Raw genomic sequence first — 14,848 nt, 5'->3', positions numbered from 1 at the left:
AGCTGTAGCAAATATATTTGAGAAACAAAACACTGAACAAATGTGAATATTGCAGCCCAAATTATTTATGTATTTATTACTTTCTATAACTATCCGTCTTAATCCAACTGACTCTCTGAAAACCTGATTTCACAGACCTTGCATTCATTGGATTTTGAATGACAGGAACAAAACTTTACTTTGGATTTTACATCCAAATGACTTTGGGTATCCTTTGGATTTGGATTTTATACCATTTCCAAAACTATCTGATATCTGGCAGAATATATGTCAGTTTGTCATTTATTAGACAGTTAACAATCAATAACATTGATTTATCAACTTGTATTTTGGCCACAAGCTAGTATAGAGCAATGGATAGCTGGGCCTCTTAGGCTACATTTTTTTATCTCGTATCTACAAGGATTAGGTTTCCAGTAGCACCAAAATATTTCACTTTAGATTTCATAAGTAATTACAAAACAGGCTTAGAAGGTAAAACAAAACATTTTCCTTTGCTGATTTCCATTAATTGGTTTCAGTGACATTTTGTGGTTGAAGTTCCCTATTAAAGCCCACAATAGATTGTCCCCTCTACTAAAGCCTTCCTCAGTTCAGACTACACCAGGCTGGAGAGAACGGCACTTTTGTAAGGATGCAAAAATAGATAGTGCTCTACAACATCATCTTGCAGTAAAGATGAAGTAGCTGATTATGATAAAACAGGCTGGATTCACCCTAAACTATAATGTGGAGCTAAACTATAATGTATAACTTGCTTGTGGACAATATTGTAAGAACCTAAACAATTGTGGTTTATACAATAAACTATAGCTGAACAAGCTTAATGCAATTTGTGAATCCATTTGCAACAGACTTCATTTTATCTCTACCTCTGGGAGCTGGTTATGTTGCTTCCACTCCAATTTCAAAGAGCGATTTAGAATATCCTTCCTACACCCAATTCTTACCACTGAACATTTAGAAAAAAAATTGTCAAGAAAAATAAACTTCACGAAGAGCCCCAGTTCCTCAAGGAGTTCTTGTATTTGGCAAAAACATATTAGGCAGATTATAACTTCTCTTTTGTAGTCATTGAAAAGCCTTTCCCTAAATGCCCACTAGAAAGGGCATCTTGATTTCACAGAAAAGAGAAATATTTTTCCTAAAAATATGCTGGAATCACCTAATGTCAGTTTGTTCCTCCAGACAACATCTTTAAAGACTTAGTTACATCCTTATAACCTCACTCACAAATTCCCCTGCTTCAAACCATTTGACCTCTACAACAGGTTCTACATTCCTTTCTAGATTTTATTCATTTTTTTTTACCCTATGTCCAAATTCAGCCCATTCCATCGTTCCCCGAACTTCTGTTTACCTCCTAGCCAAAAATAAAACAGAGGTCAAATATCTTCTACTGTGCTGCAGTAAATGAAGAGACCCGAAGTATGCAACTTAGCATTTTCCTTACCAGTGAAATACCAGAATGAGTTAGGATTCTTCCCAATTTCTGCATTTGTCTGTTGCCATTCTTCACGTATCATTTATGTAACAAAAAGATTCTGATGAGTGGCTTCTGATGATTTTGTGGACACATCATAATAGTGTTGTTGCCAACAAAAAGAAAGTAGTTTGCCATTATTTTCTCCCTGAATTTTTTTTCTTCAATGTCCATGTCTAGTTTGGATCCCTGTGATTCTCTGATAGTTTCCTATTCAGATGTTAACTAGAGGTAATACTGTTTAATTTCCAATCCTGTAATAGGGTCAGTGTTGTCATTTGTTGAAACTTTTGCCAGTCAAGCCAGGGTGAAAACCAAAAAGAACAACCTATACAAAAATATGTGTTGCGGTATGAATATCCTAAGGTCCTAAGACAACGGTGGTTATAGACAAAGGGATAGGAAATACATAATACAAATTAAGAAATAGGGGCTTTTTTCAGCTTCTAGAAATCTGTAATTGGTTTACAAAAAACTCCTGGTTTTCCATCCCATTATTTTCTTCAGCAAATTTTTAAACTTGGGGTTGACTTTTAAATTTGGCAATCTCGTGAGATTTTGGTTATTGCAATTTGACATTTGGAGAGCCTACTATGTGATGGGGACATAGATATGCCATAGAGATTCCCCAATAGTTCTTTTGCTCATGCTTCATGATGTTGTCTCCTTAAGATAAATGTTTGGAAGCCACAAGATTAGACTAGGAAGTCTTTGACATACAGAATATTAATATTTCTGGTAAAAAAATAAATGCTTCCTTTTAAATTCTTGTTTGATGAACATGATGAACACAACAAAGCCATAAATAAATATCAGTTTAAAATTATTATAAATGTTAAGTACTTTTCCCAAAATAATTTGAAATTAATCTCATGAGATATGGCAAACACTGTTAGAAACCCATTTGTTGCTGTACTTTCATGAAATGTCTATGGAGAGTCTCAGTTATCCAGGTGATGGTTGTCCCAAAGGTGCTTTTTCAAGAGGCAACTGGACTTTCTGGTTTTTATTTGAAGACGTTTCACTTCTTATCCAAGAAGCTTCTTCAGCACTGACTGGATGGTGGGGAATGGAAGGATTTAGACTCCTTGCAGACAGCTGTTCAATTGCATTATTTTAGCAAGTCATTAAGGTCATTGGAGGTTTATCTGTGTCCTCAGGGTCACCTGAGTGGTGCAAATGGATGTGGAGTCTTCTTAAAACTATTGAAAGGACTGTGTTGTAGATTGGAGATAGATACTTTCGCTACTTTTACTATGCTGTTTGTTGAGGTATTCCCCGTTAGGAGAATGAGTGCACTCAGGGAAACATAGTGAGAGTGATGATGAGTAACACACAACCAGCATACCAGATACACTGAATAGTAAAATGTAGGTTTTACTTCCGGTAAACAGATAAACAAAGTCCAACAAACAGTCCGAATCATATACAGTTAAAGCAGTTATTATCAGTCCAGGGATAATCCGAAAACAAAGTCCAGTATCATAAACAAAGTTCAGTAAACAGAGTTTGCTAACAGTTGCAAGGCTCACAGCAATCCGAGCAGAACGACGATCAGGCAAAACGGCGAAACAGGAAATGCAAGAAGAAGAAACCAGGCTTCTGGCTCCATCTGATGACCGTTGGAACCTCAGCCAGTCACAATTACAGCATTCTCTTAAAGATACAACAGTATTAAATGACTAACCTGGTTTATATATTGCCAACCCAACTGTTAGGCAACTATCATTCCTAACACTGTTGATGTTAGTTTGGGGTGAATGCATTCCTCAGCATTTGAATATTCAGTTTTAATACTCCTTTGTGTAATTGGATACTGAATTTCCTTATTGGTAGGCCCCAGTTTGTGTTGAGTTGGAAGAAAAGTTTTCAACTCCATCTCCTTGAGTTCAGGTTCCCCACAGGGCTTGAGTCCACTATTGTTCACCTTGATGACCTATGACTGCCATGCCAAATCTGCTTCGAATCATATTGTGAGGTATGTGGATGACACAACAGTGGTAGGTCTTATCTGGGACAACAATGAAGATGCTTATAGGGAAGAGGTGAAAGCACTCTCTGGTGGACTGGTGCAATAAAAGTAACCTGATTCTAAATGTTAACAAAACAAAGATCACTGTAGATTTTAGAAAGAGACGGCAATCATATTCAACCCAGTATCAAGGATGCAGCTGTAGAGATGGTCAACATACTAAGCATCTGGATACTTAATGCAGATAATCTGAACTGGTCTCTTCATACATCATCTTAGTGAAGTGTGCAAACCAGCTCCTGCATTTCCTGTGTCAGATGAGAACACATCTTTATCCTTCTGTCCTGGCCACTTTTTACAGAGGCATAGTTGAGGGTGTTTTAACAAACTGTATCACTGTTTGGTTTGATGGCAGCAGTGCCTCAGAAAGTCCATATAGAGTGGTAAGGACAGCTGAGAAGATTATAGGAATCACATTTCCTGTTATTCAGGATACTTCTTATAAGCTCTATGTACTTAGAGCTCAAAGCGTTGTTAGAGAACCCACACACCCACTTTAGGTCTGTTTCTGTTGCTCTCTTCTGGGAGAAAGCTTTGAAATATTTCTAGCAGGATTACTAGATTCTGTAACAGCTTTGTTCCCTATGCCATCCATCTGGTAAACGTGCAAGATTCGTTTTTCTCACCATGTACATGTATACATCCGGACTAGACTGTGTTATTTCTCTGTGTCATATATGTCGGCATATGCATAATTTTGTATTTATACATTTAGTCATGTTTATGTAGAATATATTGGAGGTGGTGACCCTTTGAGGGCTGTATGCAACAAAATTTCATTTTAATGTATGCCGATTAGTGTACATTCAGTGACAATAAATTTATTCTAAGTTCTATCCCAATTATGTAAAAATCAGCACAAGAAACATTTCATTCAAACCAACGTCATATTTTAATGAAATTGAGGAGCTTCAATGTGCAAGAGAGCTTTCAAATAAACAAAATTCTAAGCCTCTTCTCCCAACTATATCAAGTTATAAATTAACTGAGAAAGTGGAACTTTCAAAATATCATCTCTGTGCTATTTGTAACTTCAAATATGTGGGTTTTTTGATCTTAACGTAAAACACATTCTATTTCTAGAATATGGTTGCACCTTCTTATTCCTCAGCCAACTCCTATGCCTTTGTTTTAAAGGCTTACTAATATTTCAGGTCAACCATAAATTAAAGCCTAATTTACAAATCAAAATTAATTTGCATATTTTTATCCTTAATCCTACACCTCAGAAAATTAAATATGATTCAAAATATTATGTAATTACAGTGGTGATTATAAAGAATTATTTTGATATGAGTCACTCCTATAATAAAAGAATATTGGAATGAGAATCTGAAAAAAAATGTTTGACTATAAATCCAAGACAAGCATGCTCCAAACAGAGAGAGCATTCCTGTCATTATAGGTGGACGGGAACCATTCCCTCTTCCTCCAAACAGCTTTCATCATTGGTAGCAAGCTTCATCTTGCATGCTGCATTTGCAGATCTTGAATCATTTTCAATAACCATAAATCTACAGGTACTACATAAGCGGCTACTTGGACTGTGGAAAGCGATGGCTCAATCCCCATGGTATGAAATTGTAAATCTTAAATCCCTTTAAGGGACACCTGGGCTTGCACGTTCTCTTTTGAATCTTGTTCATGAACTTATTGTTGAAACTTGTTCTCTGATTTCCACATTATCTCTTGAAATCATATAACCAAAGAGATAGTACAAATCAGGTGCCTTGTTCAAGAGGCATATCCATCTCTTCAGGTGGCACTCGAGGCTGGCATTGTGGACACCACCACGTAAGTCTTTTCAATCCATCTGGTGGTCCAAATGTTGCCTTCTTCACCTCATGCCCTTTGGGGCATTTATCTTTCATGTAAATCTGTAGCTGCAATCTTTGTCTTCCCAGCTTGTTGTGGAGCCATGCCAGGCTGAACTGGACAACATGATCAAGCAAAGATTTGAGATCTGTGGACTCCAAAGAGGAGCCAAGAGACAGTGGATGGATCCTTGCTAAATACAGGCTCTCATTTTTAATGATATTTCCTAGAAGAGAGAATAATTCAGGAGAAAGTGAACATTGGAGAGCCTATAAAGAAAGTGAAGTGAAAAAAGCAATCCTTATGCTAAGGATTAGCCCTTCCAAACTGGAGTCCTTAAAGGAGTCTTGGGAAATAATCCCCATCATTCCTAACAAATTATCAGGGTGATTGGGAATCACAGGAACTACAAATATTAAGAAAGGCTGCTGTAGGGCAAGGTAAAAACTTAAAACTAGAAAGTTCAGTCTCAGATATGAACTATATCATTAATCTTCATGGCTAACCTTGTATTGGTCATTCTGTCTAGCTTGTCCTATCTCATAGTGGATATTAAGTGGATAACACGAATATGTTCCTTGTTCTCATTTTGTTAGTTTAGGAAGATATACAGATAGATACAATAAAAACCTACACTTCTGTCAGCTATTTAGGGAACTGCAGGGCAGTTAGAAAACATTTTAGGCAGTGGGCATCATTATGGGATTTCACACATTCTTGTTGTATTTATTAGCGGTGTTATGAAATTATAATTCCTTTTAATTGTACCATGGTTGATTTAATTTTATTGTAAGCCACTGAGAGTTATCAGATTGTGGTGGGGTATAAGCTTAATAAATTAATTCATTATCCTGGATATAAATCTGTAACTCATATTTTTAAAATGGCAGAAATATGTGTATTATGGACCCTGTTCCATTATTGGCCCTCAATGTAGTGTTTAAATAGATGTCAAAGATCCCTTTTCAAGTCAATTCATTTGCAAAATTAAATCTTTTTCAATAGAATTGCTGCCCTAGTAAATTACAACCCCTGCATATAACTCCTATTATAAATCCCAAAATTAAGCATGTATGCACATTTTTGATCTTGGTATCAATTTTGAACCTACCTATTCCTGAGAAATAACTTTGGTTTAGGAGGATGTAGCACACAGGAGTATCTTTTGCAAGGACCTCCAAAGCCTGTTCTCGATCAAACTCCAGGCTCAGAATATCAGTTGCTGGATCAGTGCTAGGAGAAGAGCATTGCTGAATGCGGCAGTTATAAAATACCAGAAAGCTCCCGGCATCAAAATGGAGAACCAGCCTAAATATCCAAAATGAAAACAAACACCAATTAATTTAGAGGAGATGAACGGAGCCTGAATTTCATGAGCCATGTATGACCCTGAAAAACATGAGAGATTATCCCCAAAACCTTTTTTAAATTGTAGGTTTTAATGTGACTGAAGAGGAAAAATGATAAATACATGATGGAGAATCTTAATTTCTTAATAACTTAAAATTGTAACTGATTGACTAAAATGCAAGGAAAATCTAAGGAAAATTTTTCCTGGCCCCAGCATACCGTTTAAAATAAAATGCACTTCTTGGCCAAGAAAATTATACATTTCTGTTTTATTAAAAAAAAGAAGAAGCCCTGTTGAACTGTTTCCAGAAGAATTAATCCAGCTACGAGTAGTCCTCGATTTACAACTGGTGACATGTTTGACATTATGACAGACAACCCCTCCCCAAAAGCTACTTACAACAACCTGATTTTGAAATTATAACATCAGCCCCACCTGGTGGCCATAAAATCACATTATGGTGCAATCAGCCCACCTTTACAGCTGTTTGCAACACCCCTTTGTCACCTGACCATAATTTATTATGGTTTTTCTGGAAACTGGACTTTACTTCTGATTTCCAGCAAAAGAAGCACCCTATTGTGAACTACAAAAAGAGCTGTAAAATCATATCTAGTCAAATAGTTAGCCACTTTATGACCGTCGTGACCATCATTACAAGGTTCAATTATTGTTGCAACTCAAGGATTACCTGTATAGCAATAGAGTAAAACTCCCTTTATGCTAACCTGGGAATTGGATCTCTCCAGTCACCTCTTTTGTTTGCTTTATTCGCCCTTGCAAACTCATTGGCTCGCATGCTTCCATACAGACCAAAGTGGAAGCGGAGCCATTTCCAACTCTGCCCATTATTAATATCCATATCAGATGCCAACCGGCTTGCTGACTCTTCTTGTTGATAGCATTCAGGATTGTACATTTCAACTTCATTTTCTTTCTGGCCCTGGAGAAAGGAACTGCTTCCAGGCATTTCCAGTTTTTGTTCAGACAAATCCGAGGATACACTATCATGGCTGGGCATTATTTTTTCTTTGGTGCCAAAAGCCAAAAATAAGTTCTTCCCATGGACCTGCAAAAAATTGTTTTAAAAATCTCACATTCTATACCATCTTCTCCATTTTAATAACCCTGGCAGCACTCCTTCCTTTTTATTCCTTCTTAATTCTTCTTTTGTTTAAATAACAACTCTAATGTTTAATAAAAGGGCAGGGGAGAGAGAAAGAAAAACAGATGAGCCTATTAACTAACAGAAATATCTGGGCAAGTCTTTAGCTATGAAGCAGGAATTCAGGCTGGGAGAGTTTACCTATAAGAACTCCCATAAAAAAGGCCCAGAATGGAATTCTTCTTAGGATTTTTTAAACCTAAGGTCATCAACATGGCAACCAGAAGCAGCAGCATGTACATAGCCATCGTACATGGCAGTCTTGGACATCCCAAAATATTATTTTTTAAATTATATTTCAGAAATATCTGACATCTTGCAAAAGCACCAAATCTATTGGGATTTACATATTCCAACATGAGATCTTGAACACAGCTATCAAAATCTTGTCAAGACTTGGGTCTTTCTTTTTTTTTAATTGGGAGATGCAATCTCCAAAAAATGGCCAATTGTTACATACATGAAGTGCAGAGATAATAATCAAGTCTCTAATTTGCCTGGAGCAAAAAGCTATCTTCTGTATTTTCTACAGTATATGTTAATGGCACATGCTATATAATTTTTTAACAGTAATAATGTTGGCAAAACAGCATTAATACAAAATAAGCCAAGGTTGCTGTTTAAAAAAAAGTTAAAATATTTATTAGATAGCAAGACTCACTTGGATATCCCACAGTGTCAGTGTTTTCAAATCGTCTGGATTAATCTGTCTAGTGCTTCCTCCCACCTTGGATACCATCTTCCCTATGTAGGGAGAACACAAAAGCTGGAACTTCTTTACAGAGGGGCCTTCCGGCATTGCTGCAGTGCAAGAGCACAAAAACTGGGGATGACAGCCGAGTTCCTGACACTCCTGACAATCAAGTTCAAGGCTGAAAGAGTGTTGGGGAAAAATGGTTAAAAATGCCATTCTGTGCAACAAAATGTCTATTCCCAGGATGGCCTCCAAGCTTCTAGCCTAAATAACAATGTCAAATATACACTAAGACTTGCAGTAAAGTGGCAGCCTCTAACACAGGGCTGTCAAACTTGCAGCCCACGGGAGAGATGTGTCATGTGCTCGCCCAGTTTGGCAAAGGAGCAAAAATTCACGATACATCACGTGACGCTGCAAGTTTGACACCCCTGCCCTAACAAAACAGCTTTAACTTTTTTTAAAAGCCTATTATAATCAGTTGGATTTCCTTTGACCAATATAAGCCTCATGAATCTGTTAAGTATGATTAAGATTTTAACTAACCTTCATAATTGTGTGATTTGTTTCCCCCAGTTTGGGACAAGCACTTTTCAAGATAGGAAGCCACACTATTAATTCTTTCAGATACTTTAGTGCAGGGGTCTTCAAACTGAACAGCTTTAAGACTTGTGGACTTCAACTCCCAGAATTCCTCCTCCAGTCATGTTAGCTTGGGAATTCTGGGAGTTGAAGTTCACAAGTCTTAAACTTGCCAAGCTTGAAGACTCTTGCTTTAGTGAGACTCCTGGGGAGGCAGAAATGTCATTTTTTATGGCACTACTATCTCACTAATTCTTTGTTTTCTAACATTTAGTAAGGTACATTCAGCCAGGAAAGATTGTTAAAGTTAGAGGATAAAACATAATGAGCAACAAACTGTTATGTTTGGGGAGTTTTACACAGCTTGTGAAAAGTATAGTCTCACTGTGTTTCAAACTTGGCAACTAAAGTTGTATGGAGTTCAACTCCCAGAATTCCCCAGCCTACATGTTGGAGTCCACACATCTGCCAAGGTTAAGAAACACCAATCTACCTGACCAATAATGCTAACCTTTAGCAGTAGCAGCAGCTTCAACAGAGATTTCTTAAGTGTACAAGTAGTCCTCAACTTACAACAGTTCATTTAGTGACCGTTCAAAGTTACAATGCCACTGAAATAAGTGACTTATGACCATTTTTCAGTTACAACCTTTGCAATATCCCCATGTTCATGTGATCAAAATTCAGATGCTTGGCAACTAGTTCATACTTATGACCATTGCAGCCTCCCAGGGACTAGCAAAGTCAATGGGGAAGCCAGATGCACTTAACAACCAGTTTACTAATTTATCAACTGCAGTGATTCACTTAATTGTGGCAAGAAAGATTGTAAAATGGGGCAAAACTCAACAAATGTCTCAACAACAAATGTTGGGCTCAATTGTGGTCATAAATCGAGGATTACCTGCACAAGAATGGTACCATACCCCACCTCCAAACACGGCAAAGGTCTAGTTTTGTTGTTACTCTTACCATTATTAAAAGGAATGTGTCCCAGCCCCTAATACAGACCATCCTAGGTTGCTTGTCGCCAATTATTTATAGGTATTTCCATGCTTCCGGTACCAGATTTTTTTTTCTTTATCAACCAATAGCAGATTGAAATAACGGAATATAGTCCATTTACAACAGATATTCGGAGCATTATAGGGGAAGAGGTTTAACTGGAACACAAATCGAAATATATCTTACGTTGGAGACTCCTGAAAGTTGCAATAGAAGAACGAAGATGTGTACACGCGCACTCACATGTAGTCGGAAGAAAATGAAATGGAGATGGTACGATCAATGATTTTTAAAAAATTAAAGTTATTTCCCTCTGTAAAATTTAATTAGTGGGAACTGAAGCCACCAAAGCTTTCACGCTTCAGTTCGCTTCCTGCCTTCTTTCATTTCAAAGCGGGGTGGTTTTTTTTTTTTTTTGTGCTCCTGCCTGTTCGCCTTCTGAAAGGAGCCATCTCGGCAGACCTTTTCAGCAGAGAACCGAGCGGCTGGCTCGTCTCCATCGATCTGCGCAGCCCATCCTATCCTGCGACGAGTGGATTAATTGAGGGCTGGGTGAGAGGCTAGGAAGGCCGCTTAAGCCTTCCAGTTCCGTCTTTCGATGTTTGAACTGTGGGAGAAAAAGTGAGGCTTGGATACGTGTAATCTGAGTTCCCGCAACTCGCTAAAAGAGGCGAAGTGTAAATGCATTTGCACAAAAAGCAAAATTTGGCTAGCATTAACTATGGATAGTTTTGCAGTTTGCGTGAATGTCGGTAGCCATAGTGAGACAATAAGCTATCCTTTTTCAATAAAGGAGAATATTTGTAGCTCAGGGTTGAAGTGAAGGACGTTTCAGACGTTTCGTTATTCAAGCTAGGCAACACCAGTTTCTGGGTGAGATCTGTTTAACTTGTACATATCTTAACATCTTGTATTTTATATTTTAAAATTCATGTCATCTGCCTTATTTTAAGTGTGGTGTTTCTGACAGGAAAAAAACAAACCTAGTTTGGGTCATGAAAAGTCTGCAAGAAAAGAACCAAGTTCAGAGAGCACCAAGGATCCCTCATATCCTTTTTCCTTGGTTGATAACCTTTATTTTCACATTTTTTGGCAACTCGGATAGAATTTGCTTTGGAATCTATTTTCTCCATAAAAAGGGCAAAACTTTTTTTAATGCTAACATTTATGAGCTTGTACAAATTTTCTTTTCTCACAGGAAGCTTTCTTTAAAAAAAGTTTTCAGGGTGTGTACAATGTACCCAGGCTAAAGTGCCTTAAATAAGTTTTGAAAGTATATGCTGGAGAAGACAACCCTTGAGAGCCAACAAAATAATAGGCTCATCAAAGAAATTTATGTAGAGTTTTTATTCAGTGTCACAAATTGCTAGGCTCAAATTATCCTACTTTGTACATATTATGGAAAAGTCTTTAATGCGTAGAAAGGTGGAAGAGGACAGCCAGCAGTAAGAGGGATGGACAATAGTGATGGGTGCACCACTGGTAAGATCTGAAGGTTAAGGGTCAATCAATGTCTTCTTACACCCAGATTTCTTGAAGTAGTAACAATGGTAACAATTAGCTTCCCCCTACAGCAAACCATAGATTTCACCTCCAATACCAAACATCCTACATTCAAAAGCTTTCTCAGTAGGGCTTACTCCCTAATAAATCAACTTCAGATAACCTGGTAGGAGTTTATTGATGCTTTATGAACAAATCAGAGATATCAGATGAGTCAGAAGTAAACACATTTCAAGTGTATGTAATCAAGTTTATTCTTACTAATATCAGCTTGGAACTAGAACACAGGTGCTGATAATCAACTTATTCCTGGCATGGCAAGCATTGGGAAACATTTACTGAAACTTACAATGTTTGCTGGGTTTAAGGTGAAAACAAAAGTACAACTTAGAGGTACACTTGTTCCTTCCTTCCCCAGATCAGTATTATGTACAAGCTAGCACAAAATAATGTATGTAGGTGTATTGCATGTGCAAATTGGGCACTCCTGTTTGGAAGTGATTACTGAGCTATATATTTTAATTTGTATGTTTATTAGATACCAATGTAATATTCAATGCTGAAAATATTGTTCAGAGTCAAAACTGCTAATACTAATGTTGCTATCTTCTTCCTGCTGCTGGGGCCTTGTTACTACAACTAGGACAATTAAAATAGAATATATGTGACTATTTTGAATAGAATAGTGCCAGAATGTGTACATGAACATTTCACAGTAAAACTACATTGATAGTTTAAAATAAAATTGTTTAAATGTCTGAGATTGCACTGATCCAAAAATATGCTACATCTTAGAAAGAAAAGGGATTTAGCAAATGGCCTACACTGGTAACCTCTTTCACTAAAACAGGAGATAGATAAGGTAAGTGGATTCTAATTTTCAGAGATATCAACCTGAATCAGGAAACTATTTCAAATGGGATTCACATGAGTGCAGTATCTACATTTCCTTCTCACTTTAGACCAGTCCCTGAATAACTAGGATTCTACAGTTGTTCATGCTCACATTTATAAGAAGCATGTATGACACTCTAGACAAGTTTTGATATACAAGCAATGCAATCTGAACCAAATAATCAAAATGAATACCCAAAATGTGAATCAAGCCAGGGCTACCATCCACAAGACCAGGGGTCGCCAACCTTTTGGACCTCAGGGACCACCAAACTCATAATTTTAAATCCCAGGGATCACTAACCAGTTCTGTGGGTGTGGCCTAATTTGTAGGTGTGTCTTGGTCGTGTGACTGGCTGGGCATGGCTTGTGTGTAAATATAAGTATTATAAATATATAAATATTTAAGTTTTTATAAAAAAAGAGCAACTTTTACCCAAAATCAGGCAAAGCAGGCAGGCAGATTGAGTTGCTCACAGAATCACCAATTCATTTAGAGATCTGCGTTTCTGCCATCGGCTAACTGAGTCTGTACTGCTTCAGTCCTAAAGAAGGTTCGGCTCTGCTTAACAGAGCCGAAGATCTAAAGATTAGCTAGAAAGCAAGAAATCCAACGATTTCCTACTTTCTAGCTAATCTAAATCTCCCAGCATAGCAGAACAGCTGATGGTTGGGGGGAAAAAGGAAAAATAGCAGATTAGCAGGCAAGTTTACCAGGTAAGGAGTGAGTGGGCGGGGAGGTTTCCTGTGGGCCATCCCGTGCAGCCTGGATTAATTGCTTTGGGGGGTGCTCTGTGGGTGACATTTCTCTACGGCCCACCAAAATTTTGTTGTGGACCACCAGTGGGGCGGTGGCCCACAGGTTGGCAACCACTGCACCAACAGTAGCAAACAGATTTTCAAGAAAATCTCAGAATTGAAGAAGCTTCTTAGATGAGAAGCGAAATGTCTTCAAGGAAAAACAAAGTCTAGTTGCTTTTGAAAAACCAGCTTTGGGACAACCATGACCTGAATATTGAGAATCTTCATAGAGATTCAAGAAACATTTTAGCAAATTCCCTATCCATAATTTTTCATCCCCTTCACTTCTAAGCTTGAGGTATTTAGAATAAAATCTGGGACCTCTTATGATCTAAGAGTCATAATTTACTCCAATTCATTAATTGCTTCTTGTTCTAAACATTTTGAAACTATCACAAAAGTTCTGAGGGTAAATATTACAATTTTACTGATGATTACACACAAAGCTTTGTTTCTGTAAACCAGAACAGAGCAGTGGTGGTATTCTACCGGTTCGCCTGGTTCTGGCGTACCAGTAGCACAGAAGATCAGCTGAGACCGAACCGGTTCTCTGAGAGGCTGCTGTTGGGCCCACCTGCCTGCCTGGGCTCCCATACTGACCTTTATTCCCTGCTTTTGGAGCACAGCTGCTTTGTGCAGCACAGCAGATTGCATTGCGTCAGCTGCTGAAGTGACAGGGAGAGTGCAGGATTGCAGGAGGTGAGTCGGAAAGCTTCTGTCCCTGCGTAGAATGTGAGTTTGGTGTGCATGCACAGTGTGTGTATGTGCACAAAGCACACCCACCAAGCCACGCCTACCGAACCGGTGGTAAACTATTTTGAAACCCACCACTGGAACAGAAGCTTTCAAAATTCTATATTTTGCAATGGTTTGATTATTTCATCACAGGAGATAATGTCTTTCAACACCAATATTTACTAAAGACAATCTAAATGTCAAAAAACATGGATTACTACTCTTTTTTCTCCTTGTATTGGAGTGGAGTTGGGGCGCTTGAATGGAGCTGAACATTACGGGCCAGGTGCCCTTCCTGACACATATATGTTTGCACCAGATATTTTCTCTTTGCATCCAGAGAGAGAGAGAGAAATATCTACCGCTATGTAGGATTGAATTCATAGCCTCCTGATTGTGAGCCAAGAGTACCACCTCTAAGCCACCATACCACTCATACGTTAATAGTGTTTTTATCATTTTTTTCCAGGCATTGTGAAGACAAGCATTAGCAGCATCTGGATTCAAAGCAACTATTAAAAGTAAAAATGACTATTAAAAAAGAATGAGATTGAGTGAAAACAAGTGCCCAATCCTGCCACTGGGTCGTGTTCACCTTAATCATAAGTATAAAATCTTTTTAAGTTTTATTTAGTACTAGCACCATGCTTAATATTAGAGAAAGCAGACTTCAGTTCAAATTATTTCCTTACCCACTACCCCTGCCATATTCTGAAATGGGTGTCTGTTAATCTACAGTCACCCATTCTGTAAAATTGTATATAAATCACAGATAATCCTTCTTTCAG

The 14,848-nt window shown here is 37.9% G+C and overlaps 1 protein-coding gene and 1 long non-coding RNA gene across 6 annotated transcripts; one reads left to right on the top strand and one right to left on the bottom strand.

Moving 5' to 3' along the window:
• Positions 1–4,383: 4,383 nt before the first annotated feature.
• Positions 4,384–10,628, bottom strand: NEIL2 (nei like DNA glycosylase 2). Of its 5 annotated transcripts, XM_087930124.1 has the most exons (6): positions 10,371–10,593; positions 10,095–10,285; positions 8,508–8,718; positions 7,410–7,750; positions 6,442–6,638; positions 4,384–5,556 (listed from the first exon to the last, which is right to left on the bottom strand). In XM_087930124.1, exons 3-6 carry the CDS (start codon positions 8,643–8,645, stop codon positions 5,237–5,239), a joined length of 996 nt encoding a protein of 331 aa, XP_087786250.1. In that variant the 5' UTR covers positions 8,646–8,718; positions 10,095–10,285; positions 10,371–10,593; the 3' UTR covers positions 4,384–5,236. The 5 variants fall into 5 exon arrangements, with proteins under 5 accessions (XP_087786250.1, XP_026571761.1, XP_087786256.1 ...); XM_026715976.2 differs by lacking the exon at positions 10,095–10,285 and having other exon boundaries at positions 10,314–10,628; XM_087930130.1 differs by lacking the exon at positions 10,095–10,285 and having other exon boundaries at positions 10,371–10,587.
• Positions 10,629–10,708: 80 nt separating this feature from the next.
• LOC148127542 (uncharacterized) lies at positions 10,709–14,605 on the top strand. Its single transcript, XR_015742919.1, has 2 exons — positions 10,709–11,000; positions 14,530–14,605. It is a non-coding gene; the product is annotated as an uncharacterized LOC148127542 (long non-coding RNA).
• Positions 14,606–14,848: the final 243 nt, after the last annotated feature.

This window comes from Pseudonaja textilis, chromosome 1 (assembly GCF_049901715.1).
Source record: "Pseudonaja textilis isolate UNSWEBS1 chromosome 1, rPseTex1.2, whole genome shotgun sequence".
NCBI lineage: Eukaryota > Metazoa > Chordata > Lepidosauria > Squamata > Elapidae > Pseudonaja > Pseudonaja textilis.
The sequence above is the reverse complement of the archived record's forward strand: the minus strand, read 5'-3'. Positions and strand labels throughout refer to the sequence as shown.